Source organism: Notolepis coatsorum (assembly GCF_963971535.1).
Source record: "Notolepis coatsorum genome assembly, contig: SCAFFOLD_461, whole genome shotgun sequence".
Classification (NCBI taxonomy): domain Eukaryota; kingdom Metazoa; phylum Chordata; class Actinopteri; order Aulopiformes; family Paralepididae; genus Notolepis; species Notolepis coatsorum.
Genome location: NW_028174081.1, coordinates 1 through 27990, shown reverse-complemented (window position 1 = coordinate 27990; position 27990 = coordinate 1). Strand labels below are relative to the sequence as shown.

The following is a 27990-nucleotide window of genomic DNA, read 5'->3' as shown; positions in this document are numbered from 1 at the left end:
CTGCTCCATGTGTGTGTTAACTCATTCACTGCCAACAACGATTAAACTCGCTATTGGCCGCCAATCGTTGAACGCCAACAACGAGTATACTAGTTATTTGATCGTTAATTCTCTTCTCGATATTTCCATTCATTATCTATCCAGGGAGCCTGGTGTTATCATAGGGAATTAGTCTGAGATCGCAAAAGTCCAATACCGCCGCCTGGTAGGATGCGGCCGGTATTGCACATCCTTTGAAACTCAGTGTATTGGGCTGTGCGTCGATTATATTGGTCCGGGCAGACTTTTCTAGTAACCTGAACCTAGGGCTTCACCCGATCGCATTGAATCGTTTTCGGGACCCCCGATTCATTATGCTGTGGTGGGTTATGTCGTGGGCCAAATGGACATACGATCTACTAGATGGCAATCAAATAATTGGAATATTCTTTTTGGAATCCCACCGGCCACAGGTAAGAGCAATCTAACGTCAATTTCAGCTTGATTGTGCCTTGTTTTCATAGCCATCGTCCTGATCAGCGTATGTTGATGTACTAGCGAATGCCGTTATTGACAATCAATTAATCAGAAACAACCCCCCCCCTTTCATGCATTCATGATGGAACATAATACCGATCATATGCATTTGAATTTTTAATTGTAGCGTGTGTAGGGACGAAATGCCAATGGATTTAGTATAATACACGTCGGTTTAATGCGTGGCAGCGCATAACCATATCCCGGAAACAGCGTGGCAGCCAATGAGTTAAGGAGCAGATAAAAGGTCTAGAGTTCACTTCAAGTGTGGTATTTGCATTTGGAATCTGTTGCTGTCAACTCTCAATATGAGGTCCAAAGAGCTGTCACTATCAGTGAAGCAAGCCAGGCGGCTGGGTGGCGCAGCGGACAAGGCGCTCGTCACCAACGCAAGAGACACTGGTATCGAATCCAACTGTCAGCGTTGCTTCCGGCTTGGCCGGCCATCATACTGGCTCGATTGGCAGAGTCAGCGGGAGGGAAGCCGGTGGGTGGGTCTGGGTCGTTGTGGACAGCGACTCCTACAGTTCGGTCGGGGCGCCTGCACAGCGAGGGAAGGATCTAAGAGAGGTAGTGTGACCTTCCACACATTACACTCTCTCAGTGAGAGTCCGCACTGCCAGGTGAAAAATAAGTGGTGGGCTGGGTCTGGCCACCATAACGACAAACGGGTATACGAGCGAGAGAGAGAGAGATGGCCAAACAAGCTAAGCTTAACAAATATTTCATGAAACCAAGCACAAGCAGGTCTAATAATAATGACAACGAAGATGAGTCTTCTGAACTTGAAGTCACAGAGACCGCTGATGCCGTGGTGAAAGAAAACAGAAACAGAAATGTCGAGCGTTCAGGCCCGAGTGGAAAGTTTAATTCTCCTGGCTGAGGTGCGACATTATATCCACATTTTCCAGTTCACTGATCCAGCCAGGGTTACCAGTGACACAGTTCATTCTGGAACCTCAGATCCCCGCTGATCATGGAGTTCTACAGTATCGCGTTGGATCCATACACGTATCGATTTTTTCGTATGGTGATCAGGAATTGGAATATACCAGTTGGATACCATCTGATGTCAGGTAAGGACTCTATGTTATCAGTGTTAGGATAATCAGAGTAAGTTTGATGAAGTTATAAGCTGTTTTGTGAAATGTCTTCTTTCGGTTTCAATGTAAAAGTCCGAGAGGAAATCAACGGGGCGATTATCCGCGCGCGGCCGTAATGTGCTTGCGTGCACGTATAATATTGATCATCTAGCGTTTATTTGAAAACGATTCATAAAAAGGCCGACGAATATCAACGTTGTGGAATATTCCACTAAAAGACGATTTTCATAGAATGCTCCAGAATGAGCTGTTTTTTTATCTGAAAACGGGGGCTTTTCTAACTGCTCTGAAACGGAAACGACGCGATAAACAGCCTTGACAGCACTGACTGGAAAATAGTCTTTGATAATGCGATGGGCAGATTAGACACATAGCCATAATTTAAAACATAGATTAGGCGATATTAACGTTAACATTGGCGCCGATGGTGGCATTCAGCGGGTAAAAAGGAAAACCAGGCTGACCGGAATTTCTCGAATATGTCCGGGGATAGAAATCTTGCAGGACACCCAGACCGGCACGAATATGTTCTAACGGAAACGCTGCTCCGCCCTCCCAGACCGACGGTAGGGGGTAGAGTGTGCAACGACCAGGAAGGGGATTGGGAATTGGCATAACGACTAACATTGGGAGGGGAGAAAACGGAAAAAAGAAGGGGGAAAAAGTGAAGCAAGCCACCATTAGGCTGACAAATCAATCAAAACAAACCCATCAGAGAGATAGCAAAACATTACGTGTGGCCAAATCAACAGTCTGGTTCATTCTTAAAAAGAAAGAACGCACTGGTGAGCTCAGCAACACAAAAAGACCCGGAAGACCACGGAAAACAACTGTGGTGGATGACAGAAGAATTCTTTGCCTGTTGAAGAAAACCCCCTTCACAACAGTTGGCCAGATCAAGAACACTCTCCAGGAGGTAGGCGTATCGGTTTCATGTTTCCTTGTCGGGCAGGGGCAGCCGCTCTGCCGGTTCCATCAAAGCGCGTCAAATAACCCCGATCCATATGTTGTGGTGGATTATGCCGTGGGCCAAATGGACATTGGATATACCAGATGGCGATCAAACAATTGGAATATTATTTTTGGAATACTCCTTTTACACCGATCAGCTGTTTTTTTTTAGTGTTCAATGCGAATGCCGTTACTGACAATCAAATAATCAGAAACGCCCCCCCCCCCCCCCCCCCCCCCCCCCCCCCTTTGATTTCGGGATAATACCGTATACAGGCAAGAAATGGCAACGACGTATAGGGCTTTAACTCAGGATTTCATGAATTACCCTAGACCGCTCTAAAACCACACTTATATTCACCACGGTATAACACGGGAACGTATGGATGGAAACATTTATTCGTTCTCACATATTGAACGATAGATAGGTGATGTCAAATGGGCCATAGTATTGTATCCATAGCTATAATATAGAATATAGTTATAGCTCTACAAACAAGGTGACTCAGTCCTATCTTTTAAAGCGTGGCAATGTGACCACAGGGCCATGGCTAATCCCCGGCAGTCAATGAGTTAAGTAGGGCTGTCAACAAATATTCTATATTCAAATTAATAATAGACTTGTAATAATAATAAAAATAATATTAGATTGTGAAAAAACAGCCCCCGGTGGGTGTGGGCCTGAATGTGCTGCATGGCGGATAGGGGAGACACAACGTCACTTTCATTGAGATGATGAAGACCGTGCCAGTAGTAACAAATGGACAACAACAACAACAATCACGACACTCGGTCACGAAGACAGTGATTTGCACTTTGAGCATCTCAAACCCTGGCTGGAAATACTTCAGATTTTTACCGACTTGTGAAACCTCGAGACAAAGTTGTATGCAAGCTATGTAAACTACAGCTGGCATACCTTCTTTTTTTTATGCTACCGCTATTTTGGGAGTTCTAGCGTCAAGAATGTAAGTATAGCCTACTTTTCAGTTTTTATCACTTCATTGTAAATCATCCCTCAGGGTAAAACCTTATTGAATAGAGAAAGAAGCGTCATGCAGGTCCCTAATGGTTTGAGTACTATTTCCCGTTTCATGCCAAGGAAAAGATATCGTTTCATGTTTATCACACCTTGTTCGGAGGCGTGTTGCTGTGTATGAATGTCCGTTCTATATGCCGTAAATAAACGTTCATTCATTTGATCTCTGAGAGACAGCACCTTCTCAATCTAGCACCAATTCCTCCTCACACACTGAGAGAGAGAGGGTGCATGTGTGTGTGTCTGCATGTGCGTTCCTTTAGTGGTTAAAGTAGTGTTGTATTCGTTCGGTACACAGCGTACCAAAGGAATGCGTGTACCGTTACACCCCTAGTGGGCATGTATGGCTGCCAATATAACTGGTTCCCTTGTATGTATTGATGATGTGACTGCTGACAAAAGCAGCAGGATGAAATCTGAAGTGTTTCGGGCAATATTATCTGCTCATATTCAGCCAAATGCTTCAGAACTCATTGGACAGCGCTTCACAGTACAAATGGACAATGACCCGAAGCATACCGTGAAAGCAACCAAAGAGTACTGTAAGGCAAAGAAGTGGAATGTTATGCAATGGCCAAGTCAATCACCTGACCTGAACCCAATTGAGCATGCATTTCACTTTCTGAAGACAAAACACAAAACTGAAGGGAAAATGCCCCCAGGAATAAGCAGGAACGGATGACAGTTGCAGTAGAGGCCTGGCAGTGCACCAGGGACGAAACCCAGCGTCTGGTGATATCTATGGGTTCCAGACTTCATTGACTGCAAAGGATTTGTAACCAAGTATTAAAAGTGACCATTATTTATGGTTGTTAGTTTGTCCAATTACTTTTGGTCCCTTAAAAAGGGGGGTGCACTGCACAAATACCCTCAAATTAAAGCTGACAGTCTGCACTTAAAGCACATTTTCATTGTTTCATTTCAAGTCCATTGTGGTGATGTACAGAGCCAACATGGTGAAAATTGTGTCAATGACCAAATATTTATTTACCTGACTGTATATGTATACGTACGCGTGTGTGCGTGTGTGTGTGAGTGTGTGTGTGTGTGTGTGTGTGTGTGTGTGTGTGTCAATCAATCACCTACTTGACAATGAGCGGTATAGACATGGAGGTCTCTGGTAGTCTTTGAGAGATCAGCAAAAGAAACACAGACTGAGCCAGCAACACGGAGATAGAGAGTGTCATCTTCTCACCACCTACACACACACACACACACACACACACACACACACACACATTAGTAAACTGGCTAAAACGAATATTTAGACCGTTATGGTCCTTTAACACATTCAGCACCAGAGGTCGCTGTGGGCCGTATGGCCGTGTGTGCCAGCGCTTTAATGAATGGGGATACATGCCGGTGTTTGCAGTGCTAAAACTATATTAAATATTATAGCTATGGATCTAATAATATAGTCGATTGTCATTGAGTTTCTTCCAGTCAAGATGCAAAAAACAGATAATTCTTTCATCCATACATTCCCGTTTCATACCATGGTGAATATGAGTATAGTTTTAGAGTAATTCTGTGTAATCCCAGGAAACGCCGCTAAGCAGCGTTTAGTGCATGTCACTAGAAACCATGCCATTCCATAATATCAGGCTCCCTCCATGGATTATGAATGGAAATAGCTAATAAAAGAAATAACGACCAAACCCGACTTTTCTCAGGTTTGGCGCTCAAGCGCTGGCGAGTTAACCCGACTTATCTCGGGTCTGGCGTCCAATGTGTTAAGGGTGCTTTCACACCTGGGCTCTTTTGGTCCCTTTAACTTTAACCGAACCCTGGTTTGTTTGGTCGGATAGTGCGGTTGGTTTGGGGTGGCGTGAGGTGGTGTGTGGACGAAGTTTGCTCTGAACAGGGTAAATCTGCATTTTGCTATGATGCCCCTCTAGCTCATGGAATGAACTCCAGCAATCCTTAAAACTTGAGATTCTCCCCTCTGTTGCAGAGTTTAAAACCCTTGATCTCCAACCATTGTCAATCAAGTTGTACATGTTTTAATTTATTTGTTATCCTTACTTTTGCCTCGCCTACACTGTAGTTGTCTTATTGTTAGGATTTGATTAGCTTATTTCTGTATGTACGCTGGACGTGACTGTAAATGAGGGAAACCTCAGTTGCCTTTTGAGTTTAAATAAAGGTTTGAAATTAAACCTAAAGTGTGAAAGCTCATTTGAACTCTGGTACAGAACAAATAACTGAAGTCTGGTCCCCCTCAATGATTCAGATAGTAGCCTAGACAGTGGTGCATAATTAACTACTGACAGTAAATTGGAAAACATAGTATTTCACAACATTTGTACACCAAGCCAAGGTGGAGATCACATGCTTTTCTTGTCCACATATATAATATCTAACTTCTACCAAAGTTTTATAGTGACATGAATAAAATCAGATTTTTGTTTGGCGGATGTGTTGCCAGATTAGAAACTGCCTTATCGCCTTCATACTGTACACTACATTTAATTATTCGTGTACATCCTTGCAACCCAAAGTAAACCGTACATCTCCTCAGTGCCGGTGTGCAGTCAGCCTCCAAAAGGAATGAGAACAAAAAACTACCACAATGAAAGAAATATTCCTGCAAGTTTCCACAGCATAATGTTGGCAGGTATGGGATTCAAAAAGGCCGACCTGCATGATCACATGGCTTTGTTTAGAACGTTTGGTTCGTTTGTCAATTGGCAATGTAAGTAATTGTCAGCAAGTTTTACTCCGATATTGTGTCCAATAGACGAGTGACATTTGTTTGCAATGTTTGGGACGCACAACGCGGTGCAGTGTGAAAGCTAACCCAATCAAATGGAAAATGCAACAAAATGCAATTTCACCCCGAATTACACTGAAGCTATAAGCTTGTTTATAATTATTATTATTATCATTACCGTATTATTATTATTATTATTATTATTATTATTATTATTATTATTATTATTATTATTATTATTATTATTATTATTATTATTATAATTGCCATGTAATTATTATTAGTAGTAATAGTAGTATTATTACAATATTCGTATTATTAGTAGTAGTAGTATTATCATATTATTATAATTGATATTATTATGATGATAATTATCATCATCATCATCATCATCATCACCACCACCACTGATTTAGTTTACTTTCACAATCATGCCCAAGTCTGGTGACTCTGTGGAGCGAGTCTCTCGTCTGGGATTACTGAGGGTGTATAAAGTATGACTGACTGTCAGCAGGCAGGTAGTAGACCAGCGAGGCCAGGAAGGAGATGAGGACACAGGGGATGATGATGTTGACGATGTAGAACAGAGGCTTGCGCTTGATGACGAGGTAGAAGGTGATGTCCTGGTGCTTGTTGCTCTCCATGGGAATGTGCTTGTAGACGTTCTTCTTCGCCGGCCGGTGGATGACCTCCCACTCGCCGTTCTCTACCAGGAGGAGGAAGAGTGAATTTAAAGGGGCATTAAAGGAGCATTTTCTACAATACCACCACGCACAATATAATATATACACATGGTAAAAAATAATATATATATACTATACTGTATATTTGTAAGTTAATCAAAAATGAATTCCTTGTAACACTATTATAGAAGTAAAAGAAAATAGACCATGGATGAAATAGCACCACGACTACTGTATTTACAAGTTAAAGACACAAAAATAGTCATGATATTTTGCCATATCCCTACCGATATCTACTATGAACACTATAATGAGTCTCCGCAAGTCTACTTGGTATTTTTCTACTCAGTGTACAGACAGTGTTTTCATCCATTAGTAGCACAACTAGCCACAACTTCTGTGTGTCCAACAAAGGTATTATGAAACTTCTGTTTTGGGTAAGAAATAGAAGAGTCTTCAGACCCTTCATAGCGGTCTGAGCCTGTCAGTGGCAAAAACAAGCACTTTTAGTGGACGTACTTCGACATGCACAAATGCTCCCAAGGAAGGATATTGCAGCCCATATTGCAGCTGCTGGCTGAAGCGATCACGCTCAATACTGGACCAATTCTAATCTTGTCCCCATTAGTGATTCAGACCCCAAATGATGGGAAAATAGGGTCCAGGTTAAAATATACCGGAATTACCCTTTCAATTAGTTTGAAAGATGTTCCTTGCCGCAGTATTACAAAGATTTTGCGGTAAGGATTTTGAATGAAAAAGCACCATGACAATTGTCTTGACATTTTTTACTGGAAAAACTTTATTCCATTATTAAATGTCTCATATTTTGACCATATCGCCCAGCCCTACACAAGTGTTACATCTCTGCAGTCCCAGCGGCATGGGTGGGCATTGGGGGTCCGGGCCCGCCCACCGAGTCCGCTGTGCCCGCCCTGGCTCTGTTGCTAGGATGATGACGGAATGACCCGCCCTACTCTGCCTCCGATTGGCTTACAATGATATTCCTATTCTATAACTCTGACCCTAACCAATCTCACTCCTCATGCCTGTGCCAGGTACCATCCGCAAATTTCGGCAATGGAAAACCGAAAAGGCAGAGTAGAGTCGAGTTGAGTAGGTATCATGCAGTGGACAAGCGCCATAAGTGGCTGTGACAGCTAAGAAAGAAAACATGAGACATTTCACTCAAGCATTACTAATATCTATGACTGTGCTGGTTTCTGGCCTACAAGACTAGAATACTTTTTTGTAATTTAATATTTATTGGTCGTCTTTTGCATCTTATTTTGACAGTTTGGATTAATTCAGTACAGTGATGAATAAATGGAGACCCTCCAAAGATATATATCCGTTCAGTCTGTTTTTGTATAAGTGAATGTTCTTATTAAGAGAGAGAAATTAGATTTTTCAGTTGCCTCTCTGCTGTTTAGTTCAGCACCGTGGGCAGTGCCAAGCAAGCCACAGCGCCGCTGTCCCAGCTGAAAGGGAACCTCTTACGTTGAAAAATCATTGTGCCCCCCCCCCTCCGAGAACATTTGATGCCCACCCACTAATTTGTTTCTGCAGCCGGGTCTGCATCTCTGGGTGCCATTTCTAGTGTGTGTGTGTTTGTATACATATGTGTGTGCGTGTGTGTGTGTGTGTGTGTGTGTGTGTGTGTGTGTGTGTGTTTGTCCATCCACCTGTCCAGCCAGCAGGGTCAATAAGAATCCACTCCACCGTATAGCTTCTGTCATCAGCTTCATCATCAGTGCCCATGTTATCAACGTCCTCCTTCAGTAGCATGGTGATTTCCTTGGCATTGTAGGTCAGAGAGCTGGAAGGCAACATGAGCGACATGGCGTTTACAGTCACGTCGGGATGACCCGTTATCTGTTCTCGTTAGATATCCCATGAATCGAATGCCGACACATGTTTGAAATAGTCTTGGCACGTCTGGCACAGTCGTCACTTGTTGGCCAAGCTGCAATGCCAGAACTCATCATTTTCCAAACCTAAGCCTTAAAGGAAAACTCCAACATTTTGGGAAATTAGCTTATTTAACATCTTCCCTGGAGTTAGACAAGAAGATACATACCTTTTTTGTCTCTGTGCGTGCATTTAGCTTTGGGAACAGTCGCTCCGTTAGCGTAGCTTAGCTTCATCACTGGAAGTGAGGGAGGCCAGTAGCCTGACGTTCCCTACAGGTTTGTTGATATTCTCATTCCTTAAAAGGATCCGAACCGATTGAAGTTTATGGATACCATGACTTAAAATCCTCTTACCTTGACGATTAAAAACCTCCCCAATTTAGAAAACAGTAATCCAATGGCTGGTATTGATAATATAATACTAACTGTTGCACGCTCGGAGCTAACCGGAGCTAACACAGAACAGGATGGTAAAGCAAATATAATGACTTCCTTTCTGGGGTTTTCAAAATAAAAGTGTGATGTTTATAGCAGCGGAACATTTTTATTTTGTACATTATCTAACGTTAACACAAACCTAAACTAACTTTAGGTTAGTTGTAACGTTAGTTTAGGTTCGTGTTAATGTTAGATAATGTACAAAATAAACGTTTTCCGCTGCTATAAACGTTGCACTTTTATTTTGAAAACCCCAGAAAGGAAGTCATTATATTTGCTTTACCATCCTGTTCTGTGTCAGCTCCGGTTAGCTCCGAGCGTCCAGTAGTTAGTAGTATATTATCAATACCAGCCATTGGATTACTGTTTTCTAAATTGGGGAGGCTTTTAATCGTCAAGGTAAGAGGATTTTAAGTCATGGTATCCAGAAACTTCAATCGGTTCGGAGCCTTTGAAGGAATGAGAATATCAACAAACCTGTAGGGAACGTCAGGCTACTGTCCTCCCTCACTTCCAGTGATGAAGCTAAGCTATGCTAACGGAGCGACTGTTCCCAAAGCTAAATGCACAGAGACAAAAAAGGTATGTATCTTCTTGTCTAACTCCAGGGAAGATGTTAAATAAGCTAATTTCCCAAAATGTTGGAGTTTTCCTTTAACCTCAGTGGAGACCTCACGTCTCACCATAACCTAAAATAGGAAAACAACGATTTTTGTGATCATCGATTTTCGAAGATGTACACTTTATTTTTTTATAAATAAATATTTGTATTTATTTATTTTACTTTGCAGCTTGGCCGTTTAGGGACAACTGTGATTGAGTGAGTGAGTGAGTGTTTTGCAGCATGTATTGTTGCCATTGTCTTTCCACCACCAACAACACTGATTGTCAAAGACAGAGACAGACTGCTACACAGAGATTTGGACGAAACAGGAAGTAAACTAAACGGTGCTACCTATACTTAGTAATCTTATTAATATTTGGTTATTATTAGTGATACTCCGCATACAGCCAATTCAATATTTTCTTTCAAACTAATTTGGTCGTGGATGTCCCGATTTGGTTGGTATTTCAGAGGCTGTGACGTACAGGTGTAGAGACAGCTCTGCATAGGAGTGTGAGGCAGACACCCCCCCCTCGCCCCAAGAGCCTCCTTGTCCAAGCAGAGGAATTCTCACGTGAATTTGAGGGTGCAGTTCTGCCAGTCGAAGGGGAAGTAGTTGACATTTATGGAGCAGGAGGAGCGGAAGATGGCAGGAGGCAGCCAGTAGATGTAGCCGTTAGGATATACCAACACATTACAGTAGTAAGCCACCTGGAACTGGGCATCGTTACTGTGGGGCAACAACAAAGAATTATTATGATCTCAATTACAGAATCGAAGAATTAGAAGAAGGAAAAGGATAATGTATGTTCAGTACAGTGTATCAAAATTCTAAACCGTATCGGTGATACTCCTTCACTCATTCTCATCCTGAGGTCTCTCTTCTCTCAGTTTAACTGGTGGTGTGGCTACTGCTATTAGCATAATGTTTAAGGCTTATTTCACATTGTTTACGACTTAAATACATATTTGATATAGAATCTATCATTTGTGCTCATACATTTGAAAATTCAAGAATCAAAATCTAAAGTCTATTCGGAAAATGTTTGCATCATTATCACAATAACACAGATAAATTACATTTTGTTGTTTTGCACATAGCAGCCATTGGAAAAAGGGTAATTATAAATGTATAGCCTCCACTAAAAGAAGTAAGAACAGGTTGTCTTACGGTTTACTGGCACATCTACTAGAGCCAGCAGAAATCTACACATATTAGAAAAGTCTTGTGCACAGTTTGAATTGTATTATTGTATTACCGTAATTCCTCTAATAGTAACCCCGGCTTGTATTTGTTTCAACTGTAGCGGGTACCAGGCTTGTATTAGGAGGAGGCCTGTATAAGAGGGAGGCCTATATTTCAAATTTTCAAACGGATCATAATGAATAAAACATTTTGTGTCAGTTTGAACCCAGTAAAATGTACTGGGTTCATTTATTGTTAAAGTACTGTATGAAATAGTAAACAGTGCAATTACAGGTGGTCACTGGTCATTTCAACGTTTTCAAAGTGAAATCAAGTAACTAGCTCAGTATGCAGCTCAGTATATTAGTAACCCGGCTTGTATTAGGAGGCCGGCTTATAATTGCTTAGCTCAAGAGCGCACCCGGCCATTAATAGAGACCCGGCTTGTATTTGAGACCCGGTTACTATTAGAGGAATTACGGTATATATATTATATACAGAGATAAACATGTAATAGTACATTCGGATACAACCCTTGCACTGGTTTGACAGTTGATAACTAGCTAAACCTTTTGGTCTCGACAGCAGCATTGTTGACATTAACAAAAAAGGGACAATTTTTGAATGTAACCTATTCAATATCTATAGGCTACACTGAGCATACATAGCAGTCTATTTCATGTCCATTATGAAGATAATGCACACATTTTCTCTATCGTGAAGCCATTGTCAGTGACGACGGCTTTACTCTCCATCATTAAAACACTGAACAAATGAATGACAAAATTATGTGTTGGTGCCGTTTCTTCCTTATTAAGTGTGAACGGCTGCCCCTTTCTTTCATACGCAGTCTTCATGTTAGGCAACGCAAACCTAAAACTGCCTCAAGAGCAATTTAGATATACAGATGGAATTACTATATGCACAGAATCCATGGGTATTGCGATTCCATCTAACATTGTTCTCATTCGATTCAACCCTTTTGAACTATAAACGCACCAAGTCCATTTTAAGTTTTCAGATGAACAATGTTTTCCCAACTAATCGTCTCAAGGTGTTGAGTTGGATTGTTATGTTAATTTATAGTTAAGGACAGTAGAGGTTGAGTACTTTTAGGTGATGTATCATGTTAACATTTCAATTAAAACACGACCATGAAACCTCATGGCCACACATGTGTATTATTACACATCTGTAACTAGCTTCAGAGAGAGGGAGGGGGCGAGAGAGAGAGAGAGAGAGAGAGAGAGAGAGAGAGAGAGAGAAAGAAAGAGAGCAAGAGGCTCTCTCTCATACAGGGTTCCTGCAGATTAAGATTTAAGACTTTTTAAGATTTGAATATAATTGAATACCTATTCGCATGGAATTATTTCTTTCATAGTAATTTTCCTTAATATTAGTATCGTCAGTAGCATTGTATGAAGGAAAATTACTATGAAGAAGTAATTCCATACGAATTGTTGGGGGGGAACTGATAGGCTATTACTGCTTACTTTGCAGCCCGGACATTTCCCCCAAACACATTTAAACACGATAGAAAGAAGTTATCACAACATAGACGTAACTTCCTAATCCAATACATTTTTAAGACCTACCAAAATCATATTCAAGACCTTTTTAAGGCCTAAAATTCTGATTATAAAATGTAAGGCTTTTTAAGACCCTGATTATTACACATCTATCTGTAACTAGCTGTGACTTCAGAGAGAGCGAGGGAGGGAGCGAGAGAGGCTCTCTCTCTAATACATGCAGTGTAACAGGGATTAGACAGTATCTCACTTATTCTCCAGAACAATCTCTGGCAGCCACACCATTTTGGATGGGAGGCGAAGTTCTTGGATGTCATCAAACTCCGACACGTTCCATGCCAGTCTGAAGTCAGTCCAGCCCTATAAAATGCACACATACACTAAATTGGCCACATTAGGAGAATATTTCTGTAAATACTGTATGAACAAGTCCTTCCTCTGAACAGCTTCATAGAGATTCCCATAGTACTCACATGCTCCATCCATACATTGGTAAGCAGCGTCTCATCAACCTCTTTCTAGGGATGGAGGGAACCAATAAAATGGAGGCAGCTGAATTAGTTAAGAGGACATCAACATGTTTGCATTTGAATGATTGCGCCTGTAGCCATCTGCCATGTCAAATTAGACCTCAGTATTTAGAGATGACAGATTAATCACTTGTTGCTCTACACCCACTACAGGTTTGTGGATAAACAGGCTCTCAATTGGAACAACACTCATTTTTAGAAGCCACATACAGTATTATTGTATGTTCATCCTGCTCCCCAGGACAGTTCAATATCTATGGACACGAACCACTCTCCCCTAAAGCTAGAAATCAGAGAACCCTCAAATTTGTGATGTAGCCTGGATTTATGTGTGAGCTCTTACACTCAAATTAGGTTTAAAATCATATTCAGACCTGTTAATACTGGAATATAAACCTTGTTTTGGTGAGAGAACTCAGCTTGACATTTGATGGCTCCACTTTCCAAACCCTGCCTGCATGTAGGCCACTCTAAGCCAATGCACTCTCAACAGAAATGCAGTCTCTCTCTCCCCGTTGTGTTTTGTTATGAATATTTTCACTGGTATGTGTAGGCTACGGAACACGCATGTGTGTGTGCGCTATTAATACCCCAGTCTGATTCTCAGTGATCTCTATAGGCAGAGGGCCGTGACCTAGTGTAGGGTAAGCATAACTAAATATCTCTCTCTCTCTCTCTCACACACAGCACGTACCAGAGAGATGAGATTGGAGAGAGTGAGAGCAATGTTGACCGGTACAGCCTCACTTTGTCTATGGACAGGCCGAAGCTCCTTGTTGTAGCCTCGTTCTTTAAACAGGTGGTTGATCAGACGCTCCTCTTCATTCCTGCCCCAGCACTCTGACACACACACACACACACACACACACACACACACACACACACACACACACACACACACACACACACACACACACACACACACACACACACACACACACACACACAAAGTATGCTGAACATGCACTAGCACTATGATACACTGGTTATACAGTAGGCTGCTGGGAGAGAGGGGGTGTAGTAGGTTACTACAGCTGATAAAAGTAAGCCCCCCACCCCCTTCCCCAGCAACTGTTTCACAGTTACAATTCACAGTATAAACAACAGCATTGTTTATTTGTAAACTCAAACCAACCCTGTTTTTGTTTGGGGGGAGGGGGTTATAATGCCTTTAGAATGGCTCCATAATCACAGATGAAGCCTATAGGCTTAACAACTCTTAAACAAATGGCTTGTTCTAGTTCAAAGAAGCCACTTGTTTCAATTATTAATTAATTATTAATTACAAGGCATTTTAATATATATATACAAGGCATTTTAATAATGGAACATGAAAAGCAGAAGCATTGATGACCAATCACAACTTCTATTCAAATTCGGATTTATACAAAATAGGGATATGGATCGACAAATTCATTATGTGCTGAATAAGCAGCAATTTGATAAACAAGAAAGAGCAGAGTAAGAATCATGTACTTACCAGATGACAGGAGCAGTAGAAGCACTGTGCACGGTACGAGGAATCGAACGTTCATGCTTCCTTGGCCACCCAAACTGGTTCTGGAGTGCGAGATGTATTCCTTCCCGTCCGGAGTCCTTGCGCACATGACCCGCCCCCCCACCGCCGCGGGCCCCTGTGGCATGCCTGGACTGGCAGCGACAGGTGAAGCAACAGTCGGGGCAGAAAATAGACACACGAGCCACTACTTCCGCCCGTGACTCAGGAGAGGGGCTGGACCGAGAGGTGCACCACAGGGGGTTAAGGGGACAGAGAAAACCTAGAGCTGCCTGGGATGGTTTCGCCAAGACTGCCTGGCTGATGCGCAAAGAAAACACATGGCCAAACTCAACAGGATTCATCATGTGTTTATTAAATCAAACTAAAAAAGTTAAAAGAAGACAGACGAGGACAGACACAAATTAAATACAGTCAGAGAGATGGTATTATGACCATTTAACATTAAAATACCAGTATTACATTAAAATGTATTACAGAAAGTGCCATCTATCCATCCAGACAGTTTTGGTGTGATTTGCCAAGGTTAACAGATTTCATCCATAGAGATGTCTGCTATTAGGGCTGCAACTAACGACGATTATTGAAAAGATTAATCGGATAAAAACAAAAAAAACAATTGGCGGTTATAAAACGTTGTATAACTGTAAATGTATGCAAGTGTAAATCTATGCTATACATCAAGAGTGCAAAAAATATAGTTTTGTTTTATTTGAAATAAAAACCTGTTTAAGTCTTCAGTTTGAAAGGAGCTGAATAGTTTAAATAATAATAAAGAAAAAAGGGCTGTCAGTTTATCGCGTTAATTAGATTGATTAATTAATTACACAGCAAATTATCTCGTTATGAAAATTAACTCAAAATGTATTTAAAAAAAATTATAATTTATTTTTAAATATCATTCATTCCATAATAACGTAGAATAAACATTTACTGCCTTTTTTTTTTAATTGCCCATTTGCATGTTCTTGGTATCTGATTCTAGGGACATCTATGGATCTCAGGGAATGTATTCCCAGTGTCAGAAATACTGTGTCTGTTACTAGGCTTGAGTAAATTGTAATGAACCAAATGAGAATATCAATTCAATTTTTTTTTTTTTATTATCTTTGACTGTGAATAACACCATGCTAAAATTGACCAGACCTGAAAAATCTAAGCAAATGAATAAAGGGAAGATTAAACAGAAGGTTTTGTAGATACAGTACTGAATTCTGCCATCCGGACACATGCAATTTGAAATATGATTATAGAATATAGAATATCAGGCCTAAAATGGTTATGCGATTAAAATGTGATTAATTAGATTAATTCATTACAAATCCTGTAATTAATTAGATTAATTCTTTTAATCGCCTGACAGCACTAAGAAAAACATAAAACACAAGTGTTGACAAGCTTTGCTTTACATCAAATGACTTCAACAACAGACCATGGAGGTGCAGCATAACAGAGACCCAACTACCGGTAATCAATTATAAAAATAGTTGCCAACTATTTTTATAATCGATTAGTTGTGAATTAGTTGTTTGTGTCTCAGAGTGACAGGTTGACGTCATTCTTCAACTTGCCACTGCTCAGGCTGTGGATCATGGCGATCATAGAAGAATGCTTGTTCAGCTCCTCTTCCTTCTGCCTCAGTTTGGTCTCCACCTGGCCCTTCTGCAGCTCCAGAGATGAGGCCTGTCCGGAGGGGGGGGTAAATCCTGTTAGTACACAACAATTATGGAGACATTTCTATGAGGTAGGGAATGTATTTGTATATATATAAGGCTGTCAAAATTAATGCTTTAACTTGAGATTAATTTAAATTATTTAAAGCATTAAAATACATTAATCTAGATTAATCTATGGAGTGAAACATCTTCAATCTTAGCGCCGCGGATATAAGAAAGAGGTCTAACTGAGTCAATGTTGATGGTTTTGTTGAACATTTGTATTTCACAGGAGAGAAACTGTATTCAAAGAAAGCTATTAAAATAGTCTTTGAATCTAAATATACTTTCTTTGTGTTGATTTTACATTAATTCCATGATTGTACTCAAGTAAATATCTGTTACAAGCTTCGGTCTTAAGTAGAAAAATACTATTTATAATCTAGATTAATTACAGAAAATTGTGAGATTAATTAGTTAATTTTTTTAAATCTATTGACAGCACTAATATATATATAATTGAACAACAATAGAAGACATTTTTTGTCTATTTGGGTCGAAATGTGAATATAAACAAAAGAGTCATTGACAAGAAAAACTGTGTTGGATACCTTTAAGTTGAAATCTTCAGCATCCGTTATATTTATTCCCTATAAATGTATTCTTCTACCTTGGGGTCTACGCCAAAGAATTTCAGACTATTATGTTGATGAAATAATGAATGAACTAAGGACCAAGATAGAAATCGACAAGATTATCGAATACATACAGAATACGGATGCTAGTGAAGACGTGAGGTCTAGAGTCGGAATACTACCCACAGCAAACTTTGAATGAAAATGTTATGAAGCTCCTGTCTAGTGTGGGATATGTGAACCAGAGTTGTCCTACTGTGGCACCATGTCCACAAGGCTGACTCGTAAAAAGGAAAATCTGTTTATGCAACATGCGAGGACGACGGACCTAGCTAGTCAAATTAGCCTAGCATTAAGAGCATGAGTTCCATGGAAGAGTGCCAGATGCTGGCAAGAATAATTTTCTTTTTTACCAGTCATCTGTTCTAGCATTTGTGAATGTCAGCACATATCCATTCAGACCACCCACTAACCAACCGACCATGAAAAGGTTAGGTTGTGCACATTCCTAGTGTGTTTGTGTGTTACCTTGATGCTAGCATCCTTTCTGGCTTGCTCGGTCTTGTGGAGTTCCTTCCTCAGAGCGTCTACAGTCTCCTCCAGCTCTCTCTTCTCTCCGTCCCTCTCTTTCCCCATCTCCTCCGCAGCCCGCAGTTCACCACGCAGACCTGAGAGACACCCAGGGGCTTTAATGAGACCACGACGACCACCTGGCCCTTCAACACTATCAATCCTACCCCACCAGTAAAAAGACAACAATACTATCAACCCTACCCCACCAGTAAAAAGACAACAATACTATCAATCAATCCTACCCCACCAGTAAAGACAACATTACTAGCAACACTACCCCACCAGTAAAAAGACAACAATAGTATCAATCCTACCCCACCAGTAAAAAGACAACAATACTATAAACCCTACCCCACCAGTAAAAAGACAACATTACTATCAATCCTACCCCACCAGTAAAAAGACAACAATAGCATCAATCAATCCTACCCCACCAGTAAAGACAACATTACTAGTAGTGATGCACCGATGTGAAAATTGTGGCCGATACCGATATTAATATTGCTGTTCTGGCCGATACCGATATTTACCGATGTCGATATCTCTGTATAGAAAACACTTTTTATGATAATCAAATAAAGAGCTATTTTCCAAAACGCATAATTTTCTTTACTTTTGTAACTTATTTTCAGAAATGACTGATATTTTGAAACTATTTAAGGCCAAAACATGTAAAAAGAAGAAAAAAAAGATTAAAAAAAAAAAAAAAAAAAAAAAAATTATAATATCGGCCCTATCTTGATATCGGACCGATACCGATGTGTAAAAAAACGGCCATATCGGCCGATATTATATCGGCGGCCGATATATCGTGCATCACTAATTACTAGCAACACTACCCCACCAGTAAAAAGACAACAATACTATAAACCCTACCCCACCAGTAAAAAGACAACATTACTAGAATAGCCCCAGCACTGCTGTGGCTAATGGGGATCCAAATAAACTTAAACTTAAACTTACTATCAACCCTATACCTACCCCACCAGTAAACAGACAACAATAGTATCAACCCTACACCACCAGTAAAAAGACAATAATACTATCAACCCTACCTACCCCACCAGTAAAAAGACAATACTATAAACCCTACCCCACCAGTAAAAAGACAACAATACTATAAACCCTACCCCACCAGTAAAAAGACAACATTACTATCAATCCTACCCCACCAGTAAAAAGACAACAATAGTATCAATCAATCCTACCCCACCAGTAAAAAGACAACAATAGTATCAATCCTACCCCACCAGTAAAGACAACATTACTATCAACACTACCCCACCAGTAAAAAGACAACAATACTATCAATCCTACCCCACCAGTAAAGACAACATTACTATCAACACTACCCCACCAGTAAAAAGACAACAATACTATCAACCCTACCCCACCAGTAAAAAGACAACAATACTATCAACCCTACCCCACCAGTAAAAAGACAATAATACTATCAACCCTACCTACGCCACCAGTAAAAAGACAATAATACTATCAACCCTACCCCACCAGAACATTTTGCACTGCAGTTTAATGACTAACTTCAGACAGTATGTTGAAACCTAACTCCATTTGAAAATACAACTAGCGCTGTCCCCCAACTACAGAGTAATAGTCATAGGTTTTCACTGACTAAGCAAATAGTCTATAAAATAAAATGTTAAATTGTAGTCTCCTGAAAAATGAATAAAGAAAATGCTAAATGATCCCTTGGACCTAGAGTTAGATCAATCAAACTTGATAAAAAATCATTAAAGAAGAGAAGAAATCTTGACTGACTAAGATCCTAGCGATTAATTCACTATAAAAAGGAACAGCAGTGATGTTAACACACTAGCTAATGTCAGCGTCGGACCGACCTGTGATGTCGCTATTCCTCTTGTGCAGCTCTGATTGGAGGGATTTGATCTGCCCCTCCCTCTCTTCAACCACTGACACCACTCTGAGAGAGAGAGGAGAGAGGAGAGAGGAGAGAGGAGAGAGAGAGAGAGAGAGAGAGAGAGAGAGAGAGAGAGAGAGAGAGAGAGAGAGAGAGAGAGAGAGAGAGAGAGAGAGAGAGAGAGAGAGAGAGGATAATTGAGGGGGGGGGGTTACAAGAGAGGTTGGCAAAAAGGATCATTAAAACAGGGCACAGAGATGACGTTTTGTTTGTTTGATTCAGACTTTCATTGTAAGTGTTTTGTTGGTACAGTACTTGTCGTGCTGCAGTCTCAGTGCCTCGTGGTTCTTCTTCAGCGCGTCGTTGTGTTTGGTGAGGGAGATATGAGCCGACTGCAGTTCCATCAGCAGCCGCTCGCTCTCGTTGAACCTGAACACAAGACAACAAGCATAGGTTAGGGTTAGGGTTAGGGTTGCCCCCCGTGGTCATAAGAGTTTCTCAAAGTAGCGGGTTTATATGGTTCCACTTATTCAATCTGTCTGATATTTGACGGGAGCAGAGTTGAGTAGAGTTAAATGAGATCTGCGTTTTTACATTTGAGGAAAACCAATATAGTCAAATCATAAAATAGACTATTGGAACTTAACACATGCTGTGCCATAAACGTAAAAAGTCATTATTGGGCACCGACGGTTGAGTGCCAAAAACATAAAAAGTCGTTTTTGGATCGTTTGATCTTTTTACTTTGATCCCCGCTCTACAGACTTGCCCAGAGCGATCTGCATCATTTTCGACCATCCCCACACATTAGAACTGCATTGCCGATCGACTATCACCAGGTGGCGGTATCGTCCGTGTCTGAACTGCGATGGCTTGGGTTAAATCACACTAACTTTCATTTTCTGCTTGGCCAGTGGCCACTCCTCCTGTTGGGACATTGATTCACATTGATCGCCTAGAAATTCCGTCGCCTAAGCGTATTTGACCATCGAAACATGTATAGACATATACACTGGCAGTGGTAACCGCAATGGCGTTGCGATCACTTGGAATTATTCTTCTTGGAATACTTTCTGGCTAAGGTAAGGTATATTCTATGTCTATTTTACCGAATCTGAAACGCGTCTTTCTAACGATCACAGTTCTGTGTTTCACCGGACGAAAAACATGCTCGGCAAACGCGATCATAGTTTTGAGTTAAAACGACCCCCCCCTTGATGATTTTGTGATGGTATATATATACATATCATATACCTTTGATTTGTAACAAGAATGACACTAACGTCAAAGTAGTTTCTCTCTTGTGATTGGTCGAAGATTGCAGAAGGATATGGGTACTGTAGTAGTTACCATGGAAACAAGTAAAGATTACGATATATAAAACATATACATTTTCTATTTCTATATTTAACTATATCAGAAGCAAACTTTTAATAGAAATAATTGAAATACTTGAAATATATTCATCAATGCGATTCTTTTGCACTGCAGTTTTCTGTTTTTTTTTTGCACCAAACTGTATAAATCCTTGTATATCTTCCTGTACATTTTATTGTATCGTTTACTGGATATTTTTGGACTGGATATTTTAGAATGTATATCTTTGACTGTGTATTCTTATTTTGTTTATTGTTTAAATGTTTATTGTGAGCGATCTGTGGTGCTGAATTTCCCTCAGGATTAATAAAGTACTTCCATTTTATTTTATTCTATTCTCAAAGATTAAGTTAAATACATTTACCTTTATTGGTTGCAACAGTATAAACATTTTATAATCTATACCTCCATCAAAAATCATGAACCTACACTACAATATAGTCTGGCTGCAATACTTTTTTGATCTTCAATGGGTGGCTACACTCCCCAGGTCTAGAGGCCAAGGCAAGGGCGTCTATTTACATGCTCATGGAAGTCCGTGTTCTTCTATCCTTGTGAGGACCAAAAAGATTCTGTTCAGTCCTCACTTTGAGTACAAGCCATTTCAGAGTTATGGATTACGGTTAGATTTAGGGCAAGGGTTAAAATAAGATAAGATATTCCTTTATTGGGGTTAAGGGTCAAGTAGAGAAATATAAGACTATGTCTATGACTATTTGCATGTCCTTGGTATCTAGGAACATCTATGGACCTCAGGGAATGTGCCTGTTACAATTTGTTTTCATCTTTGACGGTGAATAACACCATGCCATTGACTTTTTTTTGTAGATACAGTACTGAATTGTGCATTCCGGACACATGCTATTTGAAATATGAATATAGAATATCAGGCCTAATATATATTACCTTATTATGGTCAAGTCATACATCTATGGATCGGGCCAAATCTCCTCTTTTCAATGGCAGAGTTGAATCTGGATTTAGTATTACCAGGCGCCCGTTACAGGGCAGCAAAGACAGTGAATGAAATCTACTGTAAGTAGAGCTACTTTTGTATAAGTCCATAGCTCCACCATTTTTGACCGGATTGTGACATGTTTTTATTTTCTAGACGTTCACAGAAAGGTAAAGAAACAATATACGTTGTATTTTATGGAAATAGCGTTCAGGTTTGTTCGACCTGTGAGATATAATCATGGAAATCACATCAATATTTTCCTTTCATGTCAGACGGCTGCAGCTTTGACAGCGGCTGCTGTGTGCTGGGTAGTGTAGTTTTATGAAATGTCTATGTCCATAACATTTAAAACCATTGGTAAACAAACGTAGTGCTGAAAATATACACTTTGACTGCTGTTTTGATAGGGTTAGGGTCTTTACTCTTGGCTACATTTGAAAAGGAAACGCAACATTACTAAGGCTGAGACGATATGCCATTTGGAAGAATCGATAAATCGGGACAAAATTATCAATAAATATCAGGTTTTTTTATTTTATTTACAGTTTACTCTATCAGCCTACCCAATATGTAATACGTTCTTTGTTAGAACTCAACTCGTTATTATTTTGCGCATAGATTGCAGAAATACGGGAACGTTTTGATTTATATTTTAAAAGCTTTGACATTGTAAAACGAAATAAGTGGAATTTCGAAGTTATGTAAGCAGAATACAAGTCATATCACCCACACGATATATGCTACCTGTATATCCAGAGCATGTATGCTTTTCATTCATTTAAGACACATTTATTGCAAGGGTTTTGTAATACACAAACTCAACAAATAACCTCTGTTCTCGTTGCAATGCGTTTTTACTTCTTTCTTATACAGTAGGAAGGGGGAAGAACACTATATCGTGGGTGTTCATATGACTTGTATTCTGCGTACAACTTCGAAATTCCACTTATTTCGTTTAACAATGGCAAACCCTTTTAAATATAAATCAAAACATTCCCGTATTTCTGCAATCTATGCGCAAAATAATTTGAGTTGAGTTACGCGGAGCGCAGTCAGTACACCCCGTATATTCCGATAACGCTATATATAAACCATGCTGCATTCATTCATTCAGAAAGACCTATTATTCCAAATGCTATTTATAGGGTTTTGACCATAATTACACTACTGTCGCTATATTACAATTAACTATAATGAATTACGGGGGGTCATACAGAACACGTCAGTCAAACTAACTAGCTTATTTCCGCGTTGAAACGAATGCATGAAACTAGTGATGCACCGATGTGAAAAATTGTGGCTGATACTGATAACCGATATTAATATTGCTGTTCTGGCCGATACCGATATTTACCGATGTCGATATCTCTGTATAGAAAACACTTTTTTATGATAATCAAATAAAGAGCTATTTTCCAAAACGCATTTTTAATTTTTTTTTACTTTTGTAACTTATTTTCAGAAATGACATATTTTGAAACTATTTAAGGCCAAAAGATGTAAAAATATATATAATTTTTTTATATCGGCCCATATATCGGCCCATGATATCGGACCGATACCGATGTGTAAAAAAATTCCATATCGGCCCGCCGATATATCGTGCATCACTACATGAAACTGATGAAAGCATATGCCGTCCGTCTGCAGTCTCCATATTCTACTGCTGGGCACCAGGTACGCACGGTCTGAGCTGAGCGTAGATATTATCGTAGAAATTATCGTACGCACGGGTTACGCACATATCTCTGCGTACGCACCATTGATAAATGAGGGCCCTGCCACGTTAGCTACAAGGCCAAGACTAATAGCTGGCACTGAATGAGTCAGAAAAAAAAGTATTACAATTTTTTTTACACATGCAAGAAAATTGATAAGTGGTCTCAGCCTTAAACATTACTTAATACGGACTGTATTGATCTATGACGTGAAATAAATATTGGCCCGGTACCGGGACGATCAGGCTTAAGGGGTTAAACAGATATATGATAGTAGATCAAATAAGTATTGACATCCATAATATGAGTTATAGATATGATACAGACTAAAGGCCTCTGCATGCTACAGAAACTTCAAAGCAACTGCGACAAAGCAACAGTGTTTTAGACACTATGCCTTTATGCTTCTGCAACATCGACGCGCAAAGTTAGTTTAGGTTCGTGTTAACGTTAGATAATGTACAAAATAAATGTATTTCCGGTGATTTTAGACGTCGCTCTTTTATTTTGAAATCCCCCGACCGGAAGTGTTATAGTGTCTGTTGCTAGCAGCTTAACTTTCTGTGCTTTTCGAGCTAACGTTACCGTAACGTCATTAGTTTCCAATGGAGAGGACCTCGGCTCACATGCAGCTCAAACTACCTATTGGAATAAATTAATTGATTGATGTTTAACTTGTCCCTGTGTGTGTCCAGTCATTTCGACTAGCAAACGTTGTATTTAACGTTAAAGTTACCTCAGGATACCATTGTATTTAGTTGGTTAGCTATGTAGCTAATGTGGATAGCATTTTAAATAGCACCAATGCTAGCTGGCTGGCTACAGCTTTATTTACTAAATTATGGAGGCTTTTTAATCGTCAAGGTAAGAGAGGATTTGTCATGATCAACTGAAGGCGTATGCTATGGAACAATATGTGCTTGGGTTTTCAGAAAAAGGCCAGCTATGTGACGCTAATTATTTAGCATCAACGCTGGCTGGCTACAACAATGGCGGATGGTATTCTCTGCGAGACCAATATTATTCTATGACAGCCCCGCCCCCATTCGCTAACCAACCAATCACTGCTACGCAATATCAACGCAACGGTTGTTTAGGTTAGATTTTGGAGACATGTACGCAGCATCCTCGCAACACAGTCTACAAGACCCTAAACAACAACCGCGCTGAAATCGTGCTGATGTTGTGTTGAAGTTGCTTTGAAGTTGCTGTAGCATGTAGAGGCCTTAAAAGGGAATAACATAGATAGAAGGCTATGTGTGTGCATTTGTGTGTAATAGAAAGAGAGGGGGGGTTGTGTGTGTAGATAGACATGACTGGGAATGACAGAGATATGAGTGAAGGCTATGTGTATGTGGGATAGAAAGAGAGACAGAGAGAGAGGGGGGTGTAGTGTGTGTGTGTGTGTGTGTGTGTTTTGTTAGAAAGAGAGAGAAAGAGCGAAGTGTGTTGATGCATTTCTGTCAGCACCTGAAAACGAAATTACTTAAAAGTCCCATTCCTAGTGTGTCTGCTTGTGCGCCTCCTCCCCCTACTTGCTGCCAGTGTGTGTGACCTGTAGAGCAGTGTGGTGCCAGTGTGTGTGACCTGTTGAGCAGTGTGGTGCCAGTGTGTGTGACCTGTAGAGCAGTGTGGTGCCAGTGTGTGTGACCTGTTGAGCAGTGTGGTGCCAGTGTGTGTGACCTGTTGAGCAGTGTGTTGTAGGCTCCCTTCAGTGCCTGGTGCTCCTGGGAGTCCTGCTGCAGCCTGCTGTTGTGCTGGAGCAGCTCCTCCGTGTCGGCCTTGGAGCGCTCCACCTCCAGCACCTGGGCCCCCAGCTCGCCCTGCAGGTCCTCGCGGCGACGCTCCGCCTCCTTCAGCAGGGAGCCCAGCTTACGAGCCTGGGAGGAGCGGGTTCATTTAATACAAGCTACCGTGAAGATATATTATGGCATCATATGAGACTGGAGATCTTGAGGAATGCAAAAAGGGTACCAGCCATGCTAGCTTACTGGCAAAGGTGGTAGTTTTAGCTCCAAAGCTAAGCTATCTTAAATTTGATGGGACATTTTCAAAAGGGGTCCCTTGACTTCTCACCTCAAGATATTTGAATGAAAATGGGCTCGATGGAACCACGCAAGACTCCTCTTTACAGTCAGGATAGTTTATGCAAGAATTTGTCACATGCAGAATTAGGGCAAAAACCAGACGGCGTTGAATATCGGCCAATTAATAGATATAAAGTGAGTGTATGTTACCTCAGCCTCAGCCTGTGCTCGTTGGAAGCGGTGCTGAGCGATGAGACGGTCTGCCTGAGAGAGAGCCAGGGCCTTGGCATCCAAAAGGTCTTGCAAACGACCCTCTTTACACTGAGAGAGAGAAAGAAATCCCATTAGCGGGCCCCTATGTACCTACTAACAGTTTGTTATACAGTAGCAAGCCATTGTGCAGAGGTCCAAAAGCAAAAGTTTGTATCAAGGTTAAACAATATATTTTTTTTTATTACAATGTACCGGTACTACTTACTTTTTGTTGGCTATTTCAGCTAATTTTCCATTGTACTTAATTATATCACATGCTTGCCAACATTGACACCTTTAAGGCGAAAGTATACTAGCTGTGGAAACAATCTTTGGCAGGTTCTTAAGAACAAAATTACATTTGCAGGGAAAAAAAGTGCCCCACCGGCTTGCTAGCTGAACTAGTGGCATGGAGTTTACTAGCATGGTCAACCTTCGTTTTCAGTATGCTCTCACCTTTAGCTGTAACGGTAACCACTCACGTAGTAGACATATAGTAGTACTGCTCACTCACCGCTAATGTAGAGAGCTTTTGCTCATAGACATCGATGATCTCAGATACACGCAAGTCCTTAATCTGTTCCTGCAACTACATACAACATGGGAACAGCAACATAAACATATTATAGATTATATTCAAATACCAATATATAGTATAAAAATACTGAAGGAAAATAATCAGATATTTCAAATATGCATCATCACAAAACAAACCAACCTCCATGCCATTCTGTAGTTTGTCGATAAGGTTGTGGACGCTCCTGTTTGAAATGCTAGAGAAGTCCGACACACTAACGTTTGTCATGGGGGGCGGGACTTCCTGTACAGGAAGGCGTTTGGCGGACAGCTCAACCTCCCTCTGGCGGTAAGCATTGTTGGCAGCTATGCTTTCCCTAGACTTGAATAGAAAGACTTGTTGTAAGTGAGTGGATGGATAGATGGATTGAGTGATAGACCTATCCCAAGCCTCTTTTAATGATCCTCCAATCATAACTATCACTACCTTGTCTGAGGGAAGCAACAGTTATTATTGGAGGATCAATAAAAGAGGGCGGGCTTGAGATACTGTAGGTCAATACCATTTCACCTTATTGCAGGGAATCATGTCCAACAGATGAGGAAGGAGCGAGACGTCTCACTCCGTCATGACAATGAGAGGTGGGGGGAACAACATGCAGACCAGAGTGTGCTCTTAGGGCGCGTTCACACCTACTCTGTTTGGTCCACTTTAAGTGGACCATGGTCCCTTTAAGTGGACCATGGTCCCTTTAGATCGATAGTCCGTTTGGTTTGTACAGGTGTGAACGCAAACCGAACTATAATGAGGACCAAACAACCGAACCATGGTCCTCTTGAAAAGTTGGGACTCGGTTCGTTTCAATCGAACTATAGTACCTAATCCAGGAAGCAAAGTAGCGTACTCCTCTCTAGACTGGCGCCGCACGCGGACAGTCTCTCTCTTCCTCCCTCTCTCTCTCTCCTCTCTAGACGCAGTCTCTCTCTTCCTCTCTCTCTATAGACTCGCGCCGCGCGCACCCCCCAACTTTCTCCTGCATGAGGAGGACATTCGCGGACATTCTCTCAGATAAAGAAAAAAAAAAAGCTTACATACTTTTTGGGTAATTTCATAATAGCAGCGTGGACCAGCTCTGTAACAACAACGCATCTCGAGCTGCTTCTATGCAGCTGTCTAGTAGTTGACAGCTTACGCAGGAAGGGAAGGTCTCTCTGATTGGCCACGCACGTTTCTGGTCATGTGACATGTGCGCCACAGGGTTTCCGTTAGAATTTTTTTTTGCAGGTCTGAGTGTCCGGTAGATTTCAATCTACCGGACAAATGGGATAAATTCCGGTCAGAGTTTATTGAGCTTAAAAACAATTGATAGGACTATATAAAGAATGACATCATCAAGGCATTTATAATATTTTAACTTAAAACTAGGCTACTTTTGCGTATATACAGTCATTAATATATTCCAAATAAAATAAGTCCCTCGAGACTTCGTGCTGCTGCCGACTTGAGGTGTCGGTGGGCAGTCTGCCCGACCTTAATAAACAGCAGTCTGTTATAATCACATTTTTATGAGCTAACGAATTCCGTTATATTGGACATTTGTATTAATTATATCAAGCGAAGAACTGAGAAATTTGGCAGAGAGAGACGGCAACATTATCGTGGGTTTGCGTGATGTATA

The 27990-nt window shown here is 40.7% G+C and overlaps 2 protein-coding genes across 2 annotated transcripts in view; both read right to left on the bottom strand.

Moving 5' to 3' along the window:
- LOC311247638 (acetylcholine receptor subunit delta-like) overlaps positions 1-14757 on the bottom strand; it is a 37554-nt gene extending 22797 nt beyond the window's left edge. The window contains exons 1-8 of the mRNA XM_084338657.1: positions 14686-14757; positions 13900-14045; positions 13149-13193; positions 12926-13035; positions 10535-10690; positions 8691-8824; positions 6828-7028; positions 4696-4807 (exon numbers count right to left, since the gene is read on the bottom strand). Of these exons, the coding sequence (XP_084194783.1) occupies positions 4696-4807; positions 6828-7028; positions 8691-8824; positions 10535-10690; positions 12926-13035; positions 13149-13193; positions 13900-14045; positions 14686-14740 (959 nt within the window). The 5' untranslated portion in view covers positions 14741-14757. The remainder of the gene's footprint in view (positions 1-4695; positions 4808-6827; positions 7029-8690; positions 8825-10534; positions 10691-12925; positions 13036-13148; positions 13194-13899; positions 14046-14685) is intronic.
- A 976-nt stretch (positions 14758-15733) lies between these two features.
- LOC311247637 (protein CIP2A homolog L-like) lies at positions 15734-26653 on the bottom strand. Its single transcript, XM_084338656.1, has 8 exons — positions 26514-26653; positions 26310-26384; positions 25754-25864; positions 25200-25396; positions 19779-19892; positions 19444-19526; positions 17540-17679; positions 15734-16404 (listed from the first exon to the last, which is right to left on the bottom strand). Exons 1-8 carry the CDS (start codon positions 26598-26600, stop codon positions 16258-16260), a joined length of 954 nt encoding a protein of 317 aa, XP_084194782.1. The 5' UTR covers positions 26601-26653; the 3' UTR covers positions 15734-16257.
- Between the last annotated feature and the right edge of the window lie 1337 nt (positions 26654-27990).